The 23,346-nt window shown below is 33.1% G+C and overlaps 2 protein-coding genes across 2 annotated transcripts in view; both read right to left on the bottom strand.

The window, feature by feature from the left end:
- Positions 1–23,346, bottom strand: part of LOC130453353 (methanethiol oxidase-like) — a 355,984-nt gene that overhangs the window by 179,838 nt on the left and 152,800 nt on the right. The window lies entirely within an intron of this gene.
- On the bottom strand, positions 4,101–4,664 carry LOC130440659 (basic helix-loop-helix transcription factor amos-like). Its single transcript, XM_056773921.1, has one exon. The coding sequence runs from the start codon at positions 4,662–4,664 to the stop codon at positions 4,101–4,103; it is 564 nt and encodes a 187-aa protein (XP_056629899.1).

Raw genomic sequence — 23,346 nt, 5'->3', positions numbered from 1 at the left:
AAATCGAAACAATCAGCTCAGCAGTAAATAATAAAAAGCATCTAAAGAAGCTTTGGTGCACCAAATTTTTTGGCAATCTTCTTAGGTATCCTCAATCAGTGTAGGTAGGTTCCAGTATCCTCATTAAGATCATTCTCATCAATATTCGAAGATGCTCTTCGTCCTTCTCCAACAAGCATTGGTCTAATTCCTGCTTTGTTTTCGTGCTCACCTTTTTACTTCTCAGAAAGTTACCTCCAGTACACTCTATTGGCCGCACTGATTATTTCCGCCGTTCCTATGTTTCTTTCATTAGCCTCACTTATTGTCACACCCAAATAACTTGGAATCTTTAATTTTTTGGGATTGGTATTCCTTCCAGATTGATCCACCTCACTATATTAATCCTTCTTTTTCTTACCACCATCTACATTGTAATATGGGATTTTGTGGAGTAGCGCAATTTGATTTTTACATAGGAGGAAAAATGATAACGTTCCAAAAAATTACGCTCAAAGGTTTGTATATGTTTAAGCATCATTTGTGAATGAGACGCCAGGTGTATAAACTGTTGGATAGACAAATCATCAATTATTCAAATTCCAATAAATTCTTCTGAAATACTTAAATTATATTTATTATAAGTAGACTGCGAACATATTTGGTATAAAAACATTTGATAAAATACCGTTTTTGAACCACCAAGAGCCAAAGGAATGTACAGGTCACTGTTTTAAAAGGTTTTTTTGTTATTTTGTTAAGACACTCAGCAAATATAACGAAAATAAAACAGCGCGCAAAATAAAAATCTACAGGGTGTTTCGGATAGATTTCGCCCGGATTCCTGATTCACCAGGAAGCCATATTAAATATCTCGGGCTTGAAATTGTCATGCAAATTTCTTTGGTCTATACGTATTTTGACTTGAAAAATTGAATAAAATATGTCTCAGATCTGTAAATGTAATATTTTTTACGTTAGCTAACATAAAATACAAAAAAACTCAACTCCAAAATACACTTTTTTAAGTTTGGAGTGAAATAACTTCCTAAATGCCTAATAAATGCATTAAACTTTCAAATAAAACTGCCCCAGAGCTAGCTACAAAAAATAGGGTCAATAAGGTGCGCGCCATTTCAGCTCGTAAACTGGCGGCCCCAACTTAGTACGTCACCAAACGCCACTTCTTAAGGTCAGCACAGGTCGAATATGAAAATGGTAGCCGGTTTGTCCGAACGAAAAAATTGGCTGAAAAACCTCATAACGGGTGCACGTGAAACCTTTTATAACATGGGGTTTAAGCCTCAAATAAGAGGGGTGTACTAGTGCAAGAAGTTTTACAGGCTGGAAAACCCTCGTAAGAAGTAATCGAAAGTGTGGGAAAACTCATATGAAAAACCACATAACGTGCGCGCACGAAACGATTACGTTTTTGGGGTCTCAACTAAGAGCAGTGTTACAGCGCAAGAAGTTTTGCTTAATGGAAAATTGTTTTTGATGTCTCCATTTAAACTATCTGTTTCAGCTACCCGAAATTAAAAAAATCATCAGGATACGATGATAACCCGAGCCGCCGCCAACAACGCAAAAAACGGGCTGCAAATTTTTTTAATTCATTTACTGCGCCAATTATTAATTAATTTTGATCAAATTTTTCTTAAAACATCTGGGAATAGTTATACTTTTTGATAAAGTTGCTCAGTATTGAGTAACAGCTCGTGATGGCCCAAGAAACTGCTCTGAGTTGAGACCCCAAAAACCTAAAAAAGTTCCGCGCGCGCACGTTATGAGGTTTTTCAGATGAGTTTTTCGGCACTTTCAATCACTTCTTACGAGGGTTTTCCGGCCTGTAAAACTTCTTGCACTATTACACCCCTCTTATTTGAGGCTTGAACCCTCACGTTACAAAATGTTTCGCGTGCACACGTTATGAGGTTTTTCAGATGAGTTTTCTGGCACTTTCGAACACTTCTTATGAGGGTTTTCCGGCCTGCAAAGCTTCTTGTGCTATTACATCGCTCTTATTTGAGGTATAAACCCCACGTTAAAAAAGGTTTCGCGTGCGCTCGTTATGAGGTTTTTCAGCCAATTTTTTCGTTCGGGAAAACCGGCTAGCATTTTCATATCCGACCTGTGCTGACCTTAAGAACTGGCGTTTGGTGATGTACTAAGTTGGGGCCGCCAATTTACAAGCTGAAATGGCGCGCAACTTATCTACCCTGTTTTTTGTTGCCAGCTATTACAGAAACTTTAGTTCTGAAGAGAATGATGTGTACAACCTCAGTAAAAAGTTACTTACACAATTTGCTCATTTTAGTTTTGATTTTCATTTAGTAAAATAAAGATATTTTCAACATGCATTTACTTTTTATTGAGTTTATACACATCATTCTCTTCAGAAATAAATTGTATTTGAGAGTTGTATTAATGTATGTTAATGTATTTTTTAAGCATTTAACGAAGTTATTTTACTCCAAACGTGTAAAAAGTTTATTCTGGAATTGAGTTTTTGCATGACAATTTCAAACCCGAGACATTTAATATGGCTTCCTATTATTGGTGGATCAGGAATCTTGGTGAAATCTATCGCTCACTATAAGCGTTTTTGGAAGTTTGGTTACACCAACATTTTTCCTTATATTTACCTATAGAATCGTTTGCCGAGAAATTGAAGTGCTATCCGAAACACCCTGTATAACGGTGACGGGTGGTTATATAGATCAATATAAAGGTGTGCCAGCAAAAAAAGCAGTAAACTTTTATAGAAAAAAACCATAAATTACCAAGAAAGAACAAGGAAGCTTTGGTTAAAGCGGCTCCCGGAAAACTGGGCAGAAAATTCAAAATCGACAAGAAATATGTAAGCAGCATTCTGAAAAGCAACAAATGGAACTATAATCAAAACTCAGAAGTATCAGTAACCACGAGCTTTCATTTGGAGTCTAAAGTTTTGGAGAAATGTATTTCAAAAGACACAGAATGTTCATCTCGAAAGCGATTTCTTTTCAATGTCGTTCTTCACCAAACATTTGTCTTTCTGGAAATTCTGTAACCGCTAAAATATATGAAAAAAAAGTGTTGAATCTGGATTAATTCAGTTCATGAAGAAACAGTATCCTGAAGGATACTGAAGATATGGCAACAGCTCAATATGCAGACAACGTTGAAGAAGCTTGTCTAGTGACTCAACAAAGGACAATTGAACGTTTTGGTGAAATTTGAAACGGAGTAGGGTGGTTCAAAATTTATTAAATAGAAAAGTATCAAACTTAGTCAATTTTTCTAATGTTCATCAATAGTAATAATCAATATAAATTGAATTATTCGTAATAGACATTGGTTATTCATTCAATTCATTTAATGATTATTTCTTGTTTAGTGGTTAGAAGAAAAAAAGTTAAATCGACGATAACATAAACAACAAGCTTGAATAAGGAATAAAAATTTCAAAAGTTATTAAAAAGATAAATGTACCACAAAAAATTATGCGAATAAAACTACTAAACGAAGTACTTCTGATAATACCCTAATAAAATCCACTCTAAATAACAGTAATTTGATTATTAATAGTGAATTTCAAGTTGACAAAAATTAATAATATGCTGTGATTTTTTCTCTAAGTGTAGTATTCTGCTCTATTATTCATGTGGATAAATAGCCATCATTACCCACTTTCTAAGTGCCACCATTTAAAGCGACTGTATTTAAAAATGACACTTATATAACATTTATGCAAAAAAAGTTTCAATATCATATTTTCTATATTTTCCACTGATTTAATATTAAATTGTTATAATTTTAACGTGATCACAATAATTCTAATTTATAAATTTATAATAATTTCTAAAAAATTATTTTTATAGATTCAATTGCCACCCAATATAATATCTTGAATAAACCCTTCGCATGCATCTGAACATTAATTCAATTCAATTTTTTCCAATGAAACCAACAATATAAAAAATTTAAAGTAATTCAAATAAAGGGATCTTGTATATCTTTTTTTTCAATTTTGGAAAAACGGTCCATATAACTGATAAAATGTTTGTTTGAATAATTTAATTTTATCATTAGAAATGTACTACTAGAATATAACAAAAATACTAAAAAAATATCACTAATTAATCTCGTTCTAGCAACTCGTGTAACGCAGCTATATAAGTTTGAGCCATTTGCAACGTTTCGAACTTGGACAATTTTCTATCGTTACCTAAAGAGGGTACAACGTCCCTCAGCCGATCAAAAGCATCGTTTAAACTATTCATCCTTCTTCTTTCTCTAGCATTAGCTGCTAATCTACGTTTTTTCATTACCTCTACCCCAGTTTGAGGCTGACTAGTTGTGCTCTTAGCATTACTATCTTTTTTATACTTACTATCATCGTAATAATCTCGTCTACTATAACTATTCACCGGATGGTCCATACCTTGAGACTTGTACTTGTAGTCGTACTTGTTATAGATGTTGTTATTTTCGCCGTAATACCCTCTGTTGGTGCTACTACTACCACTACACCAATCTTGTCTGTAGTAGTTAGGTGTGTACGGTTGGGATGACATACCTGGATCAGAAGCTGTCGATAACGGACTGGAAACTGTCAAAGCGTGGTAACTATCAGGAGTTGAGAGTCTAGGGGAATGACAACCATCAGACGTTGATTCTTGTGAGTGATGTTGTACGTACATACTTGTGTATTTTTCATAGCTAACAAGGATTTGATACTTTATTCTAACTACGCCTTTTCGCACTATATTTACGCTCAATTAATATTTATTTATCAATCAAAAGTGAACAATTTTTTATCTCAAAAACTGATATTTTTGTCTAAATAGAACTTGAAATTCAATATATTTCGAGCGCCAAATTATCTTAGCGACTCAAGCAAAAGCTGAGGTCGGTCGATGGTTTTATTAATTATTTATCCATGTAGAATATTTTCCTGATTCAAAATTGAATTGTTGATTTTATTTATTATATCCGTGTACGTATCAAAATAAACTGCACACATTAAAAATATAAACATATAACCGAGCAGACGGAACAGAAAGTTGTAGTGACACTAATATCACAAGAACATGTTCGTGTCTCTTATTAAATCTGTGTCGCGTGCTATGCTTCACCTTATTTACATATTCCGCGTGACTGAAACGAACTGAACGACGCGTGTTACAATGATGCTGGTGTGTGTCTAGATGTTCACTGAAGATGACTGGATCCCGAGTGAAGAGTGTTCGGCGTTAAATCAAAGGAAGAAGTGGTAGCCGCTATGTGCGAGGTGGCCTCGGCCTCTTCACTTCTTCAGTCAGCCACTGTCGAGGTGATGATAAAGATTATTTGTTCTTCTTGTAGATGTAGATGGTCAATGGCGAGGACGACAAGCTCGGGATATTGCACGCGATGATTGTAGATTATTTTAACGGTCAGCTGGTTTATTGAGGATTTTATCAATATAAAGCATATAAAGTTGGAAATTATGATTATTTCTTCTTTATTTCGATAGATTGAAAGAAGTCTATTGCTAGAAAAATATCTTATTCATTCAAATAATTAATCAATTAGAAATAAATTTTTTATTTACATACACGTTCAAATCGACTACATTAAATTACGAACACTTGATCATAATTCAAAAATATGGATATAAATTTTGACAATATTTTAGAATGAGACTACATACTCATTTTTTCTTGTTTCACAGGAACTAATGTACTTGAGACATTATTTAAAGTGATAGCAGTACTATGGTGAGGCAATGTATTTTCAGATACAAGAAAACCAGTTTTTTTAATAAAATTTTTTGATTCGTATTCACAGACGTCTTTTTTTTGTAAATCAACACACGACTCTTGATCTACCAAAAATGTTAAATTCCAATCTATCAGTAGACAGAAACAATTATTTTCGTGATGATCTCGAACTTTTTCAAAATAGTCGTTTACACTTTAGTTCTTTTATATATTTTACGAAGTTTTTAGCCAAAGTAGCCGAATTTATGAATTTTCTTTCGGTATTCTTCTCATAGAAAGAAAAGAAATCAAATATTTCTGTTACTGTGCAATGCATATTTTACAATTCACTATATCTTGAATCTTTTTGTGTCTCTCAAAAATCATTGTCTTATACTGACTTTTAATATGTATTCGATCAATCTTGTGGTAAATTTTTAAAAAAAGCACTTTTTTGCAAAACATATAATAGCCAAATACAATCCAACAATTTATTTGGTTGTCTCTTTTTGATTGTATCCGCCAAGTTTAAGGGTCCAATAGTAATGCGCCGACAGATTAGCTGTTAACTCCAATATCGCAGCAAAAAAGGGGGACACAATATGAGCAATTTGCAGGTGGAATCTCTCTCCGTGCTTTTCTAAAACTGAACCCAAATTGTCGGGAAAGAATTCGAAATGGCAGTGAGGAAATGTGAGGTAACAAATTGCAAACTAAGGTTTTGTTAGACTCAGTTCCTTAACAAGATGTTTGTAGTTTTTAAGGTTGAAATCTATGACTGAAGACATCCCATGCTATTTTCTCCAATTTTGCAGGTCCAGCGAATATTCCTTTCATAAACTTCGCTTCACTTATACGCAGAATTTTCCGTTTTATAAGTCTCGGTTTTTTCTGCGAAGGAAGCGAATAAATATACTGCTGATCTAATAAATGTTCATACATACGTTTTGGCGTAATGACTAATCTTCATCTAAATAATTTTGGTTTTTAGTTAGAAGTACCACAATTTGATATTGGTACAGATATTCCGCTTATAATTCTTGTATTTTATGTAATCCTACTCGGTAGGTACTTAGGAAAAACAAAGTGCATTCAGTAAAATTAAAATATCATGCCGACACATGACAAACTAAGTCATAATGTTTTGAGTAACATATGGCCAGTATTGACTGCCTATTCCGAATCTTGAAAATTTTCACATATTTTTGTAGAAGGTTCTACTGCTGGAAACGAGACCCAAGTTGTTGCCTTTGTTTTAGAAAGATCTAAATAACGAACTAGATTACTGAGGAATTCCTGAAAAATAAAAGTTGGGTATTTGCTTCTTACATTTAAAAATGATTTCCTTTCAAAACTTGGACCGTTTTTTGGCACCTCTCTGTCAAAATTATCTATTTCATCATATTTCTCTGGAGTCTTAAAGACCGGTATGTTAGAAGTATCTTGAAGTACCGGTCTAATGGCCGAGGAAATATTCGGATCCACTATTTTATTCTTGCTTTCTCTCCAAAAGTCCAAAATGTTTGTTGAGCAGAAAATAAAATCATCGACATGAGTTTTAGGCTCCCCAAAATCGTTGGTACTCCAGACTTTAGAGATGAGTGCCCCGTAACCTTTCTACCAAAGTTTAGGAAAATTTAGGAGAATTTAGGAGAATTTGGGAGAATTTAGGAGAATTTAGGAGAATTTAGAAGAATTTAGGAGAATTTAGGAGAATTTAAGAGAATTTAGGAGAATTTAGGAGAATTTAGGAGAATTTAGGAGAATTTAGGAGAATTTAGGAGAAATTAGGAGAAATTGGGAGAATTTAGGAGAATTTAGAGAATTTAGGAGAATTTAGGAGAAATTAGGAGAATTTAGGAGAATTTAGGAGAATTTGGGAGAATTTAGGAGAATTTAGGAGAATTTAGGAGAATTTAGGGGAAATTAGGAGAAATTAGGAGAAATTAGGAGAAATTAGGAGAATTTAAGAGAAATTATGAGAAATTAGGAGAATTTAGGAGAAATTAGGAGAAATTGGGAGAATTTAGGAGAATTTAGAGAATTTAGGAGAAATGAAATGGATGTAAAGGGCAAAAAAATATTATAGATTTTTCGTATATTTACATAAATTGGTCATTTGGCTAGTGAACGACACACCAGGTTAAGGGAAAACTGCTGAAAGCCTGTACCATCGACAATTTCGTCTAGAAAATTCTTAGTTAGGATAAGAGAAATTTGTTATAGGAGGAAGGTTTGTTGGAGTTGGCTCTAATATAGAAGTTCCTCATCTACAGGGCTGGGATTCGAAAGGTATCTCCGTTATTTGAAGCACTAGTGGAGTAAATAGGCACAATTTTCTTAGACTTACGGAAAATATGGACTTAGCAACGTTGGTAGTACCGCATTATGCTATATAAAGATGAATATAACAAAAAAAATGCATTTTTACATTGACTGACTGCGTTACGTGATACAGTTTATTACTTCGAGTGTCTCATATTTACTAAGGCCGTTTTTTTTATTTTTGCATGCTACTTATCTACACTGTATATATTTCGTGTTGTGAAATTTTGTTTTATATCTCTGTTAGTAATAAAATTAAAGTGAAAACTCCGTACAGTTAAAATATATGTGGTATCTTGTAAAACATTAATTATAATACTAATTTCACAGTTTCTAATTTGACCGTTTATTCTAATTCATTTTTTTTTCCCTTTCAAAGCTTTTTGGCTAAAAAAACCGGCCACCTATTAATTTTATGCAAAACGTTTCTTCAATTTTGACATACCCATTTTTTATAAATTCCTTCGGTGCCGATTACTCAATTATTAGTAACTATGATTGAAAAATATATGACAGGCAAATTATGTGAACAAATACACGCATATTTTCGAGAGCCACCTTGGTTACATAGCCGATTATTAACCTTGTAAAACGACATCTCCTAATATATCTCAATTTCTACCGGAGTTATCTAAAATGTCTATATTATATAACATTATATGAGAGACCTTATTTTTGCCATATTAACAAATAAATTGGCATCGGATGAACAGAAAAAAAATTGTTTATAATATTACGTATACCGTGAGAAAGTAATATCAATGTAAAAAAAATGAATTTGTTTCAAAATATATTATTCGACCTGCTGGTCCATTGCAACATTGTCAGTTTATTCATTTATTTATTAACGTTCGCATTTATGATTAGTTCTACAAGGTCTTCTCTTAATAAAAATTAATTATTTCTTAAACAATGTGCGTGAGTGATGACAACATTCCATATATCTACGCGGACCACTTTTTATATTATGAAATGACATGAAACTGGAGGAGTTGAGGAGTTAGAGCTGGCAGAACTTACTTTATTAATAGCCTCATCCTTAAGTAATAAGCTTTGACTGTAGTTGAGTCGCTGCGTGAATATTCACAAACCCCAATAAGGGCTAAAAAACATAGATCTGTCTAGCAAGTTTGTAAACAGTTTTCTTAAATTAGTAAAACTAATTCAGCTCAATCAATATTCGCAGGTTAATGTTGCATCACGAGGTTTTAAGTCAAAATAATCGCCTGAATGGACCATGTGTGATTTTCAATTATTCTCTAACCTAAAGAAATATTTATGTAGTACACGTTTCATGACGAAGAATAAGATAGAATATTAAGTTAGTACGAGCAGCCTTGACCTAGATTGGTCGTGGTTCACTCGAAAGCCTGAGGCCCTTTGAACTACCCTGAGATAGATGAAGTAATTCATTTATTTATATAAATAGTTATATAAAAAAGGAATGTTTTCCAACTATCAAGTTGTACAACTTTTGGTTACAAAAGAGCATTAGGTATTATTCTGAACATGAATAAAATCAAAGTTCTAAAGAGACATTTTTTGCATTTCAAAACATACAACGTCTCCCTCTATACTCAGTAACATAAGAAGTGCATGTGTTTGATTTCTCCGTAGCTATTTTCTCTAACTCCTAGTGGTTCAAGATCTGTGATGGTGGAATCTATATTTATAGAATTTTTACAGAGTTATTTTCTTGATTTTAACTCAAAATCTTCTATTTTAATATTTGTTCATCTAATTACGCCAAACTTATATCTGTAGGTGAAGACAGCCTAAGTATAGTTCTTTTAATATCAATTGCAGAAGACAGTTATGCGAGGAACAATCAATATTTCATAAATACGCATGGCACTAGTACCAAATTGAGAAATGAAAAAGAACGTTCACAGCCCGTATAAAATTCGCTAAACATCAGTCCACGTGGTGTCATCACAATGTACACAATTTCTACACAAATACTCCTGCTAGACAGTCTGCGTTAAGCAGTGGTGTAGCTTGGTGAGATTTATTTAATTCATAAAGTTCTTTAAATAAATAGATAATGAAATTACACCGTGTGGTGAGAATAAAGACAGGTATGAATTTAATAATAAACATTTAGATGTTAATAATAATTGCTGAATTAACTAGAGTAAATAACTTTTCCATTCATCGAGTAGTCACGAAAGGGGTTGCTGAAAGCAGTTGACAAAGCTACCCAAGATTTTATACGTAGGACAATTTATAGTTTATATAGGGAGAACAGGCTTGCGACATTAGAAGTAAGGTAGCAAATTATCCAGAATACAATTATACCAGTTTAGAAACATTGCGTAAAGTTTTGTCAACATGTGGTTTTAAACACAAAAAACTGAATAAACGGATGGCAATAACCGATTCGTCAAGAATAGTTCAGTGGCTACAAGATTATATGCGTCAGATGAAAGACTACCGAAGTTCTAATAGACGAATGGGGTACAAAAAGGGATCAGTTCACATCTGGTACCCAGCTTAAACCAAACTCCCTACATTTTACTCGTCTATTTGCGATTTATAATTTAATATTCAATTGTAGCGAGTTAATGATTTTTTCTAATTTCCAAGTAGAACTAAAATTAAGTGCATCGTATCTAACTAAAGGCGTAGAATGCCATCCAATTTATAATAATTCGATTGCCTTTTAAAAAATATTTCCTCGCAAAAGATATACATATTTTTAAAAGTATTTATAAAAATATTAAATTCATAAAATGAGGCTGAGGCATCTACACCTATGGTAGATCAAACAAAATTGTTGGCAAGGATTTTTATAATCTGAAATCTGCATCCGCGAAGTTTCATAGAATTAAACGTATTTGTTTAAAGTCCTCCTCGTTCATCCTCTCGATTTCCATCTCCATACTACTTATCTTGCATTTTTCGAGGCCAAATTCCATAATGACATCCAAACTCCACTTTCACATACTAGTAAGTAGATCTTCAAACGTTAATTTGAATGCGAACAGTTTCAGATCATCCATATCCATATATCTTGGGTGGCTGATATATACCAGTCTGATTAATGTTGTAACCTTTTTATTAAGAAACTGCGTTAGTGGTCGTAAAGCACAATGAAACCAGAGAGGACTTAGGACATCTCAAGTAACCAAGAGTGCGGTAAACTTTCAAATACCTTTTGGTAATCTCTATAAGTGAGGCGTGTGTGTAATTTTGGGATGTATATAACTATGAAGTTTATAACTTCTTGAACCCATTCGTTACTACATTTGTATCTCTTCAAGTCACTACCATCCAGATGTAGTCCAGTCGGAAAATTGAGATACCCAGCTATGAAGTCATTTAAACGTGTTCATTTGATATCCTAAAGCTTCTCTCAAAACTCTCATATAGTTCGATGTGAGCAACTTTGAAAATCGTGGGTCAAAAGTCAAAAAAATCGGTTTTTTGCATATTTTTTACAAATAACTTGTTTTCTATGGGCTTTACGCTATTTGTATTCCTTATCAATATTGTAGAACAGTAAATTCTCTATAACTTTTTATCAAAAATTTTTTCATACGATTAGTCGTTTCTGAGATAGAGGGCAGAGCGCGCACGGCTGAAATCCCGTTTGCAACAGGTAGTTCCTATCAAAATAATCACTTATAAAGTTTATAAATTATTGCTAAATATATACTTATCAATAATTTTCTTTTTTATCAACAATTACATTATATTTAAATATTTTTTACTCAATTATGTATTCCTAATCAAGTATAAATTCATTTAATAACACTTACCTACCCGTGTAGTTACAAAATCGTAGAGAGAAAAATTTTAATAATATTATAATTCCAACCTTATTTATAGTAATTATTCTTAAATAAATAAAAAATAATAGGAAAGAAGTACAGATGTAATTAATGTTTATTAAAAAATGTCATTCGATACATTTGTGATTGTTAAAATTAAAAAAAAAACAAATAAAAAATAATTATAAGGATAATGAATTCTGATTTCAATTTTCTTCTTCATCGTCGTCGTCTTCACGCTGAGCAGGGCAGTTTTCTTCTTCAAATGCTGCTGCAAGTTCATCCAAATTATTATTATTTTGATTGGGACTACCAGTTAATTACAAACGGGATTCTAACCGCGCGCACTCTGCTCTCTATCTCAGAAACGGTTCACGGTTTGAAAAAATTTTTGAAATAAAAGTTGTAGAGAATTTAATATTGATGATGAATACAAATAGCGTAAAGCCCATAGGAAACGAGGTATTTCCAAAAAATGGGCCCCGATTTGCTCACATCGAGTTATATGTGAGTTTTGCGAGGGGTTTTAGGATGTCAAATGAACAAGTTTAAAGCGGGGTATCTCGATTCTCCTAGGTGAACTACCTTAATTGACTGGACTAATGTACTCAGATTTTGTTGGCTATATATGGCATATGTATGAGCTATATATTCTACTGTATATATCCATAATAAATAATCATCATTATCACTATTTATGTTATAGTGATTCTGTTTTTTGTAAAAGACTTTTTATCCTTATGACCATTACGTAAATTTTATTTAAAAAAACTTATTAATCATTTACCATTATGAAACAAGGATGGCATTCCAATTTTTACAAACGACATCAATCAGTGTTTCTAGAAACCGTTATGTTTGTCGACTTTTTTCACCTCCACAGCAAAAACACGAAAAAATGCATATTATTCCAAGCCTCTCTGTTAAACGACAGATCCTGAACAATAAATTAACTGATAAAGTTGTACGGGCAGACATCCGAAGCGATATTTGCTAAAACAGCATTTTAATTGATTCAAAGAATCTTTAGGATTGTGTAATTTGAGAAAATTGATACCTCCTAAGATACATGTTTTACGGTAAAGTGGAGAAACTTGAAATATTTTTCTCTTTCAACTTCTTTTTGTAAGTATCTCCAAGTTGTCAATGCTACAAAATTTATTAACAAGTTTTGTTTCGGTAGTAAAACCTTGTAACAAACTTATTTAATTTGAAGTATGTCAACATTCAGCATTCTCACTACGGGATATTCAATTAATTTACAATACAGAGTGAATGCGAATGAGGTGCACAACAAGAGAAAGAATTTTATTTTTAGACTTTTCCAAAAATATTTCATAAAAAGCTTTAGCTACTTTCAAATTATTTATCTGTTATAAACAAATAAAATCGATTATATAATCAGTCAAGAGTTTCAGTATTTTCCCAGGGTATGGTACAGGTATGTGGAAGATATTTTCGCCATATTCGATACGAAGAAGGCAAACATAGGACGAATTCATTTTAGAACTCAACTCCTCTACCTATAAAGTTCACCTATGAAACGGAAAATTTAGAAAAAACACTGCTACGTGCTGGTACATCCCGTCTGATTTTTTCCATTGTATCCAACATAAGATGACCAGTCTCCATTTCCTGATTCATCGGTTAATTCACCTTCCACTTACCATCGAGGGATACAATAAGGAAAAAAACTTTATAGAGCATGTAGTATATTGGGGAAACTAAGAGAACCGTTATAGTCCGGTTTAAAGCAGTGAAATTTTTGCATCTAAGGTTTTTCAACCCAAGTATTCAAAACAAAGGTTTTTTCACAAGATAATCTTCGCGTGATAAATAAAAGTAGTCCGTAAGTTTCTTTTTAAGTTTACAAGTAACGTATTTTTAAATAACAAGTAGAACAGGTGTGGCCGGCAGTTAATTGAGCCATTTAAGCTTTCACGACTGTATTTTTTTAACGATCCAGATTCTCCTAAAAAAACAAATAATTCAACTTAAAGTTTTAATTTACGCACCGGCTTCTTATACGCAAAAAATACTGTTAACTCTTGCAAATACTAAAGTATCGATGACAGTAACGATACAGTATTTCATATTAATTTATAGTTTTTTTTAAACCACATAGTAAATAAATTTGTAGAACTGTATTTAATCGACAATAAAATCGCATATTTATGAGTGGAGATATTTGGGTGATAAAATATTTTGATTACTGGCGAATAAACTTATAAATAATGGTATTTGCCACTGGTTGCCTGCAAACGCCATCCTTGTTAGATTGTAACACTCAAGGACGTCGCCAAGGGGGGACAGGAGGGGGCAGCAAAGGACCAAAGTTCTAAGGCCGTGCGAACAATCGACTTCCTTACCTATTAATAAATTCCGCCTCGTATGACAAATTAAGGTTTAATGTATATTGTAGAAAGTATTGAAATATTTAGAAAAAGATTTTGACATCTATTTTTAAAATCGCCTTCATTTTCATCACGACTATATTCAAAATGAAATTATTGGTATTTGTGGAAGCGTTATTAAGGCGGATATAAAAAAAGTGGAAGAAGCATATAATGCGCTAGCACAGGGCTTCTTAAACTGTGGGTCGCGACCCCCAGGGGAGTCGCGAGACTACTGAAAATGGGTCGCAAAGATCTGATACTTTTCAATCATTATAAATAAAATTTTAAAATTAGTATACACACTACGTACAAATATAAATACAAATAAAAATCATACAAAATACTATTGTAGTTTTATTATAACTATTTTTTGAAAAAAGTGGCCATGCAAAACTGTTATGTAGTGCCTATAAATGAAAATATGGAAGTAGCATTTAAAATAATAAATACAACGCGCTCCTCGATTTTCAACTGAACGTTTATATGGAGGAGGGGGTCGTTTAAAATTTCCAGTGCCAGAAATATCAGCTGTTCCGTCTGCTAGCGCAGGGCTTCTTAGACTTTTTTATATAGCGACCCCCTTCGATATTTCTGGCACTGATGAAGAAATACAGTCCAAGAAATGTCTCTCGGATTCATTGAACTAAAAAATTTGGATGCGAATGCACATAGCATTGATGGGATTTGGATAAAAGAAGATCTGAATATGAATAATTTGGTAAACCCAGTACATACAAAATTTCGTAGGTTTTCATGTGACAAAAACAAGTTAATATTTTGTTAACCTGTCTTATCCGCCGAAGCATCTAACCTCGAACTTAGTACCTTCACAAAAACCTAACACCAATAATATATAACATAACTTTTTCGTAAATTTTTGAAATAACATTGTGAAAATCATGTCTTAGTTTCTCAGCTTATTCAACTTTTCATTGAAAATGACAAAGTTTTAAGAAAAATTATATGAATTTTAAAATTTTTCAAATTAACTGTCAAATAAAAAACTTTTTTAGACTACGTCATCTGAAAGTTGTTCGTTCTGTATTCATTTACATACCGAAAGTTGCGTTTTGAGTGATCCATGTAGTGATAGTGACAGTTCCGAATTGCATAACACTTTCGGGTCACTCTGGAGTAGATAACTTTAACTTCCTCAAATGTGACTCTAACCACTTCAATATTGACAATTGACAGTTTCATTTCGATGATTTTGCATAACGTTCTTCCACCACAAATACGAATCAATCAACAAATTCTATCGAAGACACAAACACACCTACAGATATTCCATCAAAATCTAATAGAGATATACATATTCTATCTGCATCCAATCCAATAAATATCCTGGAGATACAATCAACATCACTTTTTGCAAATAATTAATAAATTAATATTGATATTGCAAATATCATTGCGTCGTCTAAAAAATGTTGTGAACGCCGCGGCTGAAATACTACTTTGTTGGACTCGTCTGTCCAAAAGACTCATACAGTGTACCAAAAGTGTTTTTTTAAATTAAATTATTGCACAGAAATTGATATTTTTCGAAATTATGGGCCCTACTTTAAGAGTCTATAATTTCTCGGGTATGCCACTTGGTATATAGGTAAATTGCCCCCGATAAATATATTTTAGGCTTCCCTAATGATTCAATAAGGCAATAACAAAACAGATTTAAGATTTGAAGGGGTAATTTTGAGTTTGAATCAGCTAAACCAGAAGAGTTAAAGATTCAATTGTTCATGTTATTTCTAAATTTGGATTTTTTGATAAACTTCGAAAAAAACGCAATGTGATCAATTCGTTATGTCTATTTGTTAATTTTATCAAGAATCATATAATAATTATGTAATGAATGAATCGAACTTGAAATAATTTCGAATATTATAAAGAATATAAATTTTTCAAAAATAATAGACGTAATCGACCTCAATTTTCTAAAAACTGATTCATATTTAATTTGAACATAATTAGCAATTTAAATAAAATACTTCAATTCAAACCTAATTATTTAAATTGTTATAACGAACTTTCTTCCTGCATAAATTCATTTTCATCTTTACTCCGTCTACACCACAACCCTTACGAACGTAACGAAGATGTATACATATTCATACAAGTATTATCTCCTCTCAAACATCTAATCGCGGCATCTTCGAAGTTAATTAGGGCATCTGTCATTGTGCGACCGTTGCACTATCGAGCAACTCGAACGCCGAAGCTAGCCCTCAAAATAGTCCTTGCGGTATGCCGCCGTAGGGCGAGGGTTTGATAAACGAAAGCACGTGGCGATGCACGCGACCGACATAAGGTGTTTCTTGTTTTACTGTTTGGAAAAGGAACCAAAGAAATACAATATGCAGTGGCGGCCAAGAATGGGTTTTAATATATTTTCAAAGATATTTTAATTACTGATAATTTTTTTTTGAAACATTTGGTTCGAATCAGAATACAAATTTTATTCAGTCCATCGATTAATTCTTGAAGGAAACAAAATATTAATGTTGTAGGAAATGTTTATTTTATGAGAAAAATGCTTCTTATAGATAAAATCAAAGTTTCTTAAATTAAATAAACAAAGAATACTGCTCTGCTGTTTTCCTTGATATCGGACAAGATTTTGACAGAGTGTGGCATCAAGAGCTGCTACACAAAATTGAAAGAACTCTTCTCCCAAACTACTACCCATTTCTGAAATCTTACTTAGCCAACAGAACCTTCCAAACAAAAGTTAATGATGAAAAGTCCGAAAATTCTACTATAGCAGCAGGGGTGCCACAGGGTAGCGTACTAAGCCCGCTATTTTATCAGTTATACCAGACACACAGTATAAAACAACAGGAACTTTTGCTGACGACACAGTCATCTTCTCTACTGATCAAGAACAGCAGCAATAAATGTTCAGGCTCATCTTGACTAGTTACAGGAGGGGCTACAAAAATGTCGGATTAAAGTTAATGAGACCAAATCAATAAATGTAACATTAACGCTACGTAAGGGTACATGTCCGCCAGTTAAATTAGACAATACGGAAATACCACAAGCAGATAGTGCTCTAAATACTTAAGAATCCACCCAGACAAAAAACTTAACTGGAAACAACACATCAAAAAAAAGAAAACAACTTGATAGAGAAGCAAGAGAAATACATTGGTTGATAGGGAGAAAATCCAAAGTCTCTCTTGAAAACAAAGTCCTCATCCACAAATCTGTCATCAAGCCTCTATGGACATATGGAATAGAGCTGTGGGGTTGCGCTTTCAAATCTAATACAAATATTATCTCGAGATCCCAATCTAAAATACTCGGTCAACTAGTAGATGTTCCAAGGTATGTAACAAACACACCATTCACGTGGACCTGGGAATGCACAAGAAGTTATCCAAGAAAGGATCATCAAATACTATAAAACTATAGAAACCCATTTAAATCCATTACTAGAGAAGTTGTTAACGCCATAAAACGGGAAAAAATTGCAAAAAAGTTAGGCCAATGGACCTAATATGAGGTATGGTGACGATGTAAGCCTCACAAAGACATTATAGATGTTAGATTATCTAACATTCGCGAGCAAATTAACCCATAGAATGTATAAAATATTCTGATTATTAATAGAAACTTGTTATAATGAAAAAAATGTTTTTTAAACGTACTCAAAGAGAAGACTAGGAAAGAAACGAAAGTACCTGCCAGAGACAGTAAACTATTCTTTATCTATAGCTATAACAATGAATTATACGTTACAAGTAAAGAAAAAGAATTTAAACCACAAATTTTGATAGTTACTAATTAAAGTTTATAGTTGAAATTGTTGTTGATGTACTAACTGGTTGTGGTGCTATGGAATTGAATTTTTTTATGTAGTATCAGTTTTTTCTTCTCAGAATCATCAACGTATTCCTCAACCAAAGTAGATAATCGCCAACTACCATGTCGTTTCAATGCAGTTATATCCACTTCAGCACCGAATAAATGTTTCAAAATGTAGCAATGTCGTTCCCCATCCAAATTTATCAAAACCAATTCTTTCTTAGTAACATTCACAATTTGGAAATTTGATAGATATATCAGCATGATAAAAATACGAATATATCTTAACTATGACAGCAAATTTTTGTATTGTACTGTACTTTTTGTATTTGGTACTTTCACCATAAAACTAAAACTACGATCTCCTAAATTGTAATTCCCGTAGTCTACAATTTTGTTACAAAAAATTATGCTAATTTTAAATCTACTACCTTTGCCGCCCAATATTTCTTATCGGGAGCTTCGTTTATGAAATTGTTCTGACATAAAGGTTTTGTTGACATTTTAGCAAGGAGTAGAAAGTTTATATTTACACAAATCTGTATATACGTTTTATATTTTTGGTCCAATAATCTCTGTATGGTAACATTCATGCATTGATATCTTAGTTACTTAGTTCTTAGGAGAATACAAGGGTTTAAATTAAAATAAAACTAGTCAATGTCCTCCGCTCGTGCCTATTCTCTAGGAGCAGCGTAGCTTGGCTTGGGAAGAGATATTTCCGCGTCAATATCGAGTGGACGATTCATCCGGTCAACTTCTTGGTATCCGTATAAGGAAGTCGATTTGAGAGGCTGAAATAAGAGACAGCGAAAGCTAGAGGGATGTGGGATGTGCGATAAGGGATATTGTATAGGGATATTGGATTTGATTAAATTAAGTTTATAAAAATGGACAATTTGGAATTCCATTGGTCAGTCGGGTTGTGAAGGAATATACAGGGTGCGGCAGCATAACTTCCTTTTTTAAAAAGTTCGCCATTTAGTCGGTAGATGTCGTAACGGAGTGCTAGTGGTCTCGTTCGATAGGGGGGACTATAAAATTTTGTCCCGGCACAGTTCAGTCGCCATCATGCGTTGGAACAGTGAGGAGCGTGCGTTTTCCGTTGAGGTTTACTTTTCGAGCGGATGTTCTGTGATCGCAACCCAGCGCGCCTTTCGGAATCGCTTTAATTTAGCCCCCTTGGCCCCTGTCCCGGACCGGAAATCAATTGTTACGTGGGTCACTACGTTCAGACAAACTGCAAGTGTGACAAGAACTGGAGTCCCTCGGCCCATTAGATCACCGGAGAACATTGAGTTAGTTAGAACTTCAGTGTTGCGATCACCACGGCGTTCTGCGCGCAAACATGCGTCTGCCCTTGGACTTTCCGATCGTTCTGTGAGGAGAATACTTCATGATGATCTTCATTTTCATCCATACAAGATGGCAATTGTGCAGGAACTTTCTGAACGTGACTTCAATTCTCGGAGGAACGCGTGTGAGGTTTTTCTGGAAGTCGTTCCTGAGGACGCTATTGTTTTTTTTAGTGATGAAGCCCATTTTCATTTGTGTGGATCCGTAAACAAACAAAACATGCGCTACTGGGCTGATACCAATCCTCGACAATTGCATCAACGGCCTTTGCATTCACCTAAAGTCACAGTGTGGTGTGCAATTTACTCACGTGGAATTATTGGTCCCTGGTTCTTTGAGGAAAATGAAGTCACAGTGACAGTGAATTCGCACCGGTATGTAAACATGTTACAGGAATTTTTTTTCCCACGGCTAGATGAGTTGGACTTAGGGGACACTTGGTTCCAACAAGACGGAGCAACGGCACACACTTCAAGAACATCGATGGCTGTTTTGAGGGAACACTTCCCAGAGCGCCTTATCTCAATTAGGGGCGATTTGGAGTGGCCAGCCCGCTCTCCCGATTTGACCCCTTGTGATTATTTCCTATGGGGTTTTTTGAAATCCCGTGTGTATGTGAACCGTCCAAGGACCCTACAAGATTTGAAGACGAACATCCAGGAAGAAATTGCCAACATAACGCCTGCTATGCTGGCAAGAGTCATGACAAACGCCAGAAATCGGTTTACTCAGTATATGGAGAATGGGGGACGTCACCTAACTGATTTGATCTTCAAAACTCAGTAAAACAAAACTTTATGTATGTGCCTGTATTATAAAAAACGAATAAAAATTTTCTGATTCATACAATAAGTTTTATTAACTTTTGAAAAAAGGAAGTTATGCTGCCGCACCCTGTAGTTTTTAGTAATTTCACTGTCTGAATTAATCTTTTCCAATACGTGATTTACAAAAATTAGATAATAACAACTATTAGTAATGTTGAAAACAATAAGATTGTTCCTAAATAATTACAAGAATCCTTAGTGGTTAGACATTCTAGCTGAGGTTAAACTTCAGTTTATCACTGATTAATAAATTCATAAAAATCCTTCAGCTATCCCAAATATTATTAAAGTATATTCGAGGAATAAAAATTAAATTTTGTGAATCTACGTCACTGTGATATAAATAAGAAAACCGTACTGCAACTATATAAACTATAAAAGCAGCTGTACGGGGCTGAAAGGGAATTTCAGCTTTAAGCGAAATTTCAATTTTAATATGATAATATTTAAACTGTTTTGTGCAAATAGAGGGTAAAAATGATAGATAAATTAAATCTATTGAACTAAATGAATGTTAATAATGCAAGTTGAAAAATTTCAAGTTTTATATGCCCCAATAAAACGTACTAGATCGGCTTGGCAGATCTGTCACATCAATAATACACTAACAATATAATCATCGTAGTGAAAGTATTATTATCAAATCACACTTTTATATTACCTACCTTCCTCAAATAAACTACTCCTTGCAAAAGCATCGAGAAAAATGTTAACACTAACACAATCACTGCTGGTCTTGAGCAGCTCAAGGCAGATTGAAGCCTTGGAATCAACCAAAAAAAGGGTGATTCGTTGCGTGGAGTAGGCAAATTGAGACCACGGAATTGGATTACTTAATACCAATGAAATAACCACCCCTTCCTCACCATTTTCTTGATTATTGCTCCAAAACGTCGAGAATTTTTACAGTTACAATGTGGTTCAACCTAGTTCTTTTGTTTATATATATATATATATATATATATATATATATATATATATATATATATATATATATATATACTACTAGTAAGTTTATTACTATAAATATCTCATCAAATACTTAATTTATTTGCTCAATTTATTTGTAAAAATAAACGAATCAACAACTCGATAGTCATGAGTAAAATCCAATCAAAATATTTAACCGTGTTGGAAAGCCTCGTTACCTAGGTTTTCACAAAACGATTATAACTATCAATCAATCAATTAACACCAGACAGATTTCAATCAATAATAGGCCAGCAGGTTAAAAAAAAATTAGTATCCTAATCATGCCGAAATAATTTATAAAAAAAATTAGTTAAAGTTAAAAAGTGCCTACAAACAGCATGAAATAAATATGGTAAATTTTGATAGATTGATAAAATTGGCGCAATGAGAAATTGTGATAGTGGTCAAGAAAAATGAAAAATATTCCGATGACATCTTTTTCAAGCCTAAAAAGCTCAAATCTATCAAAGCATTATAGCACACAACTTTTGTAGCGTATTTTTGAATACCGGTTACTGAATCTTGTTGAATAATAATGTACCTCATCAAAGAAATGAAGAAATATATCATAAACTATGTCGAGGAATGATTTTATACTAGAGCAAATAATTAAGTAAATGTTCACGACTGTATTTTCATTTTAAAACAAGTCCTTTGAGAAATTACGCATAAATCCTTACGAAAATGACTTCATAGGGACATCAATTGTACTATCTAGTTACTGCAGATTATATTTTAGCTTTACCAAGGTTTCCTGAAGCAACAAACCTGAATTTAAAAACAAAGTGAATATAGGACATCAAAAGGATATAAATATTCAACTAGTGAGATTAGTTATAGATCCTGAAAAAGCTTTCGATAGAGTCAATAGAAAAAAAACGGAGTAAGAGCTTTATATAAACAGACGAAAAATTATGTCAGATTTGGGCAAGAAGTATCAACTATGTTCGAAACAACAAAAGAAGTAGAGCAAGGATGTATACTAAGCCCATTATTAACCATGATGATCCAAGAGGAGCTGGACAGAAGAGATAAAAAGGAAAGCGTAAAAACGAGGAATAAAAAGGCAGGAAATAAAGCAAAAGATACAGGATAGAAAAGAATGGAAAAAAGAACAAACGTAATGACTTACACCTGAAAAATTAGAAAGGTATCAGGATTAAGTGGGTGAATAAGAATAATTATGAATGATGTAATAATTTAAATGAAAAAATTCGCTGGAGGCCTAAAGAAAGTTATATCTAAAATCCTATGTAGAAAGTGATAGGATAATACATTCTACATGAAATTAAGAAAATTACATACTTTCCTCGATCGAAAATCAATTGATATGTGTTATTTTTATCATGAAACGTATAATATACTTCTATAAAACCAATACCTGAAGCAGCCTGTAATTGAAACCAAAAATGAAAACTTCCATACGAGTTTATATTATTTTTATCAGGCACACTTTTTAGAATTAAAATATACGACTTATTTGGAAAATACATTTCCTTTTTTTGTTTCAAGTTTCCGCATATTTTTGCGTATTGTGATATCCCAACACAGTTTTTAATACTAATGATAGTCTTTAGAATCGGGTACTGGAACCATAATTTGGATTGTTATAATTTTTTTAATAACTAAAAAACTATTTTCAGAAATATAATTCACTTTGATTTGCATTCTCCAATCCATGAAGTTACTGTAAGTGATTTCATTAATTTTATTAATTCATTCATTTCTTGATGTCCTTGGTAGCAAATTATCTCAAACTTTGGAGGCCTTTTGAACAGTATTTGGAGGTGTATTTTTCGATAGCAAATTTTTGTATTCGATTATAATCAAAATTTAAAAAATATCAATTCTTTCCGTATAAAACTGATGAAATGATTCCCCTTTGGAAAGTCATAAATAATAATCATGGAAATGCCGACAAATATTTGCATGACCATGTAGATATTGCGCGTTAATCGTCGGTATAGCGCCGTCAACATGGTATAAATTTAACATTATAATGGCGCATGTTTCTCTCTGAGTGAGAAATTCTCTGTTTTGAGCTTATAGATGGATGAGGAAAGTGGAACATTTTATTATGATCGAGGAAAAAAATTATTAAAATAAACTTTTTTGTCCTTTATTGGGACTAAATATGCTGCTATTAATAATTCAAGAGACTGGCCTAAATCATAAACATAAC

Source organism: Diorhabda sublineata, chromosome 2 (assembly GCF_026230105.1).
Source record: "Diorhabda sublineata isolate icDioSubl1.1 chromosome 2, icDioSubl1.1, whole genome shotgun sequence".
NCBI classification, from domain to species: Eukaryota; Metazoa; Arthropoda; class Insecta; order Coleoptera; family Chrysomelidae; genus Diorhabda; species Diorhabda sublineata.
The sequence above is the reverse complement of the archived record's forward strand: the minus strand, read 5'-3'. Positions and strand labels throughout refer to the sequence as shown.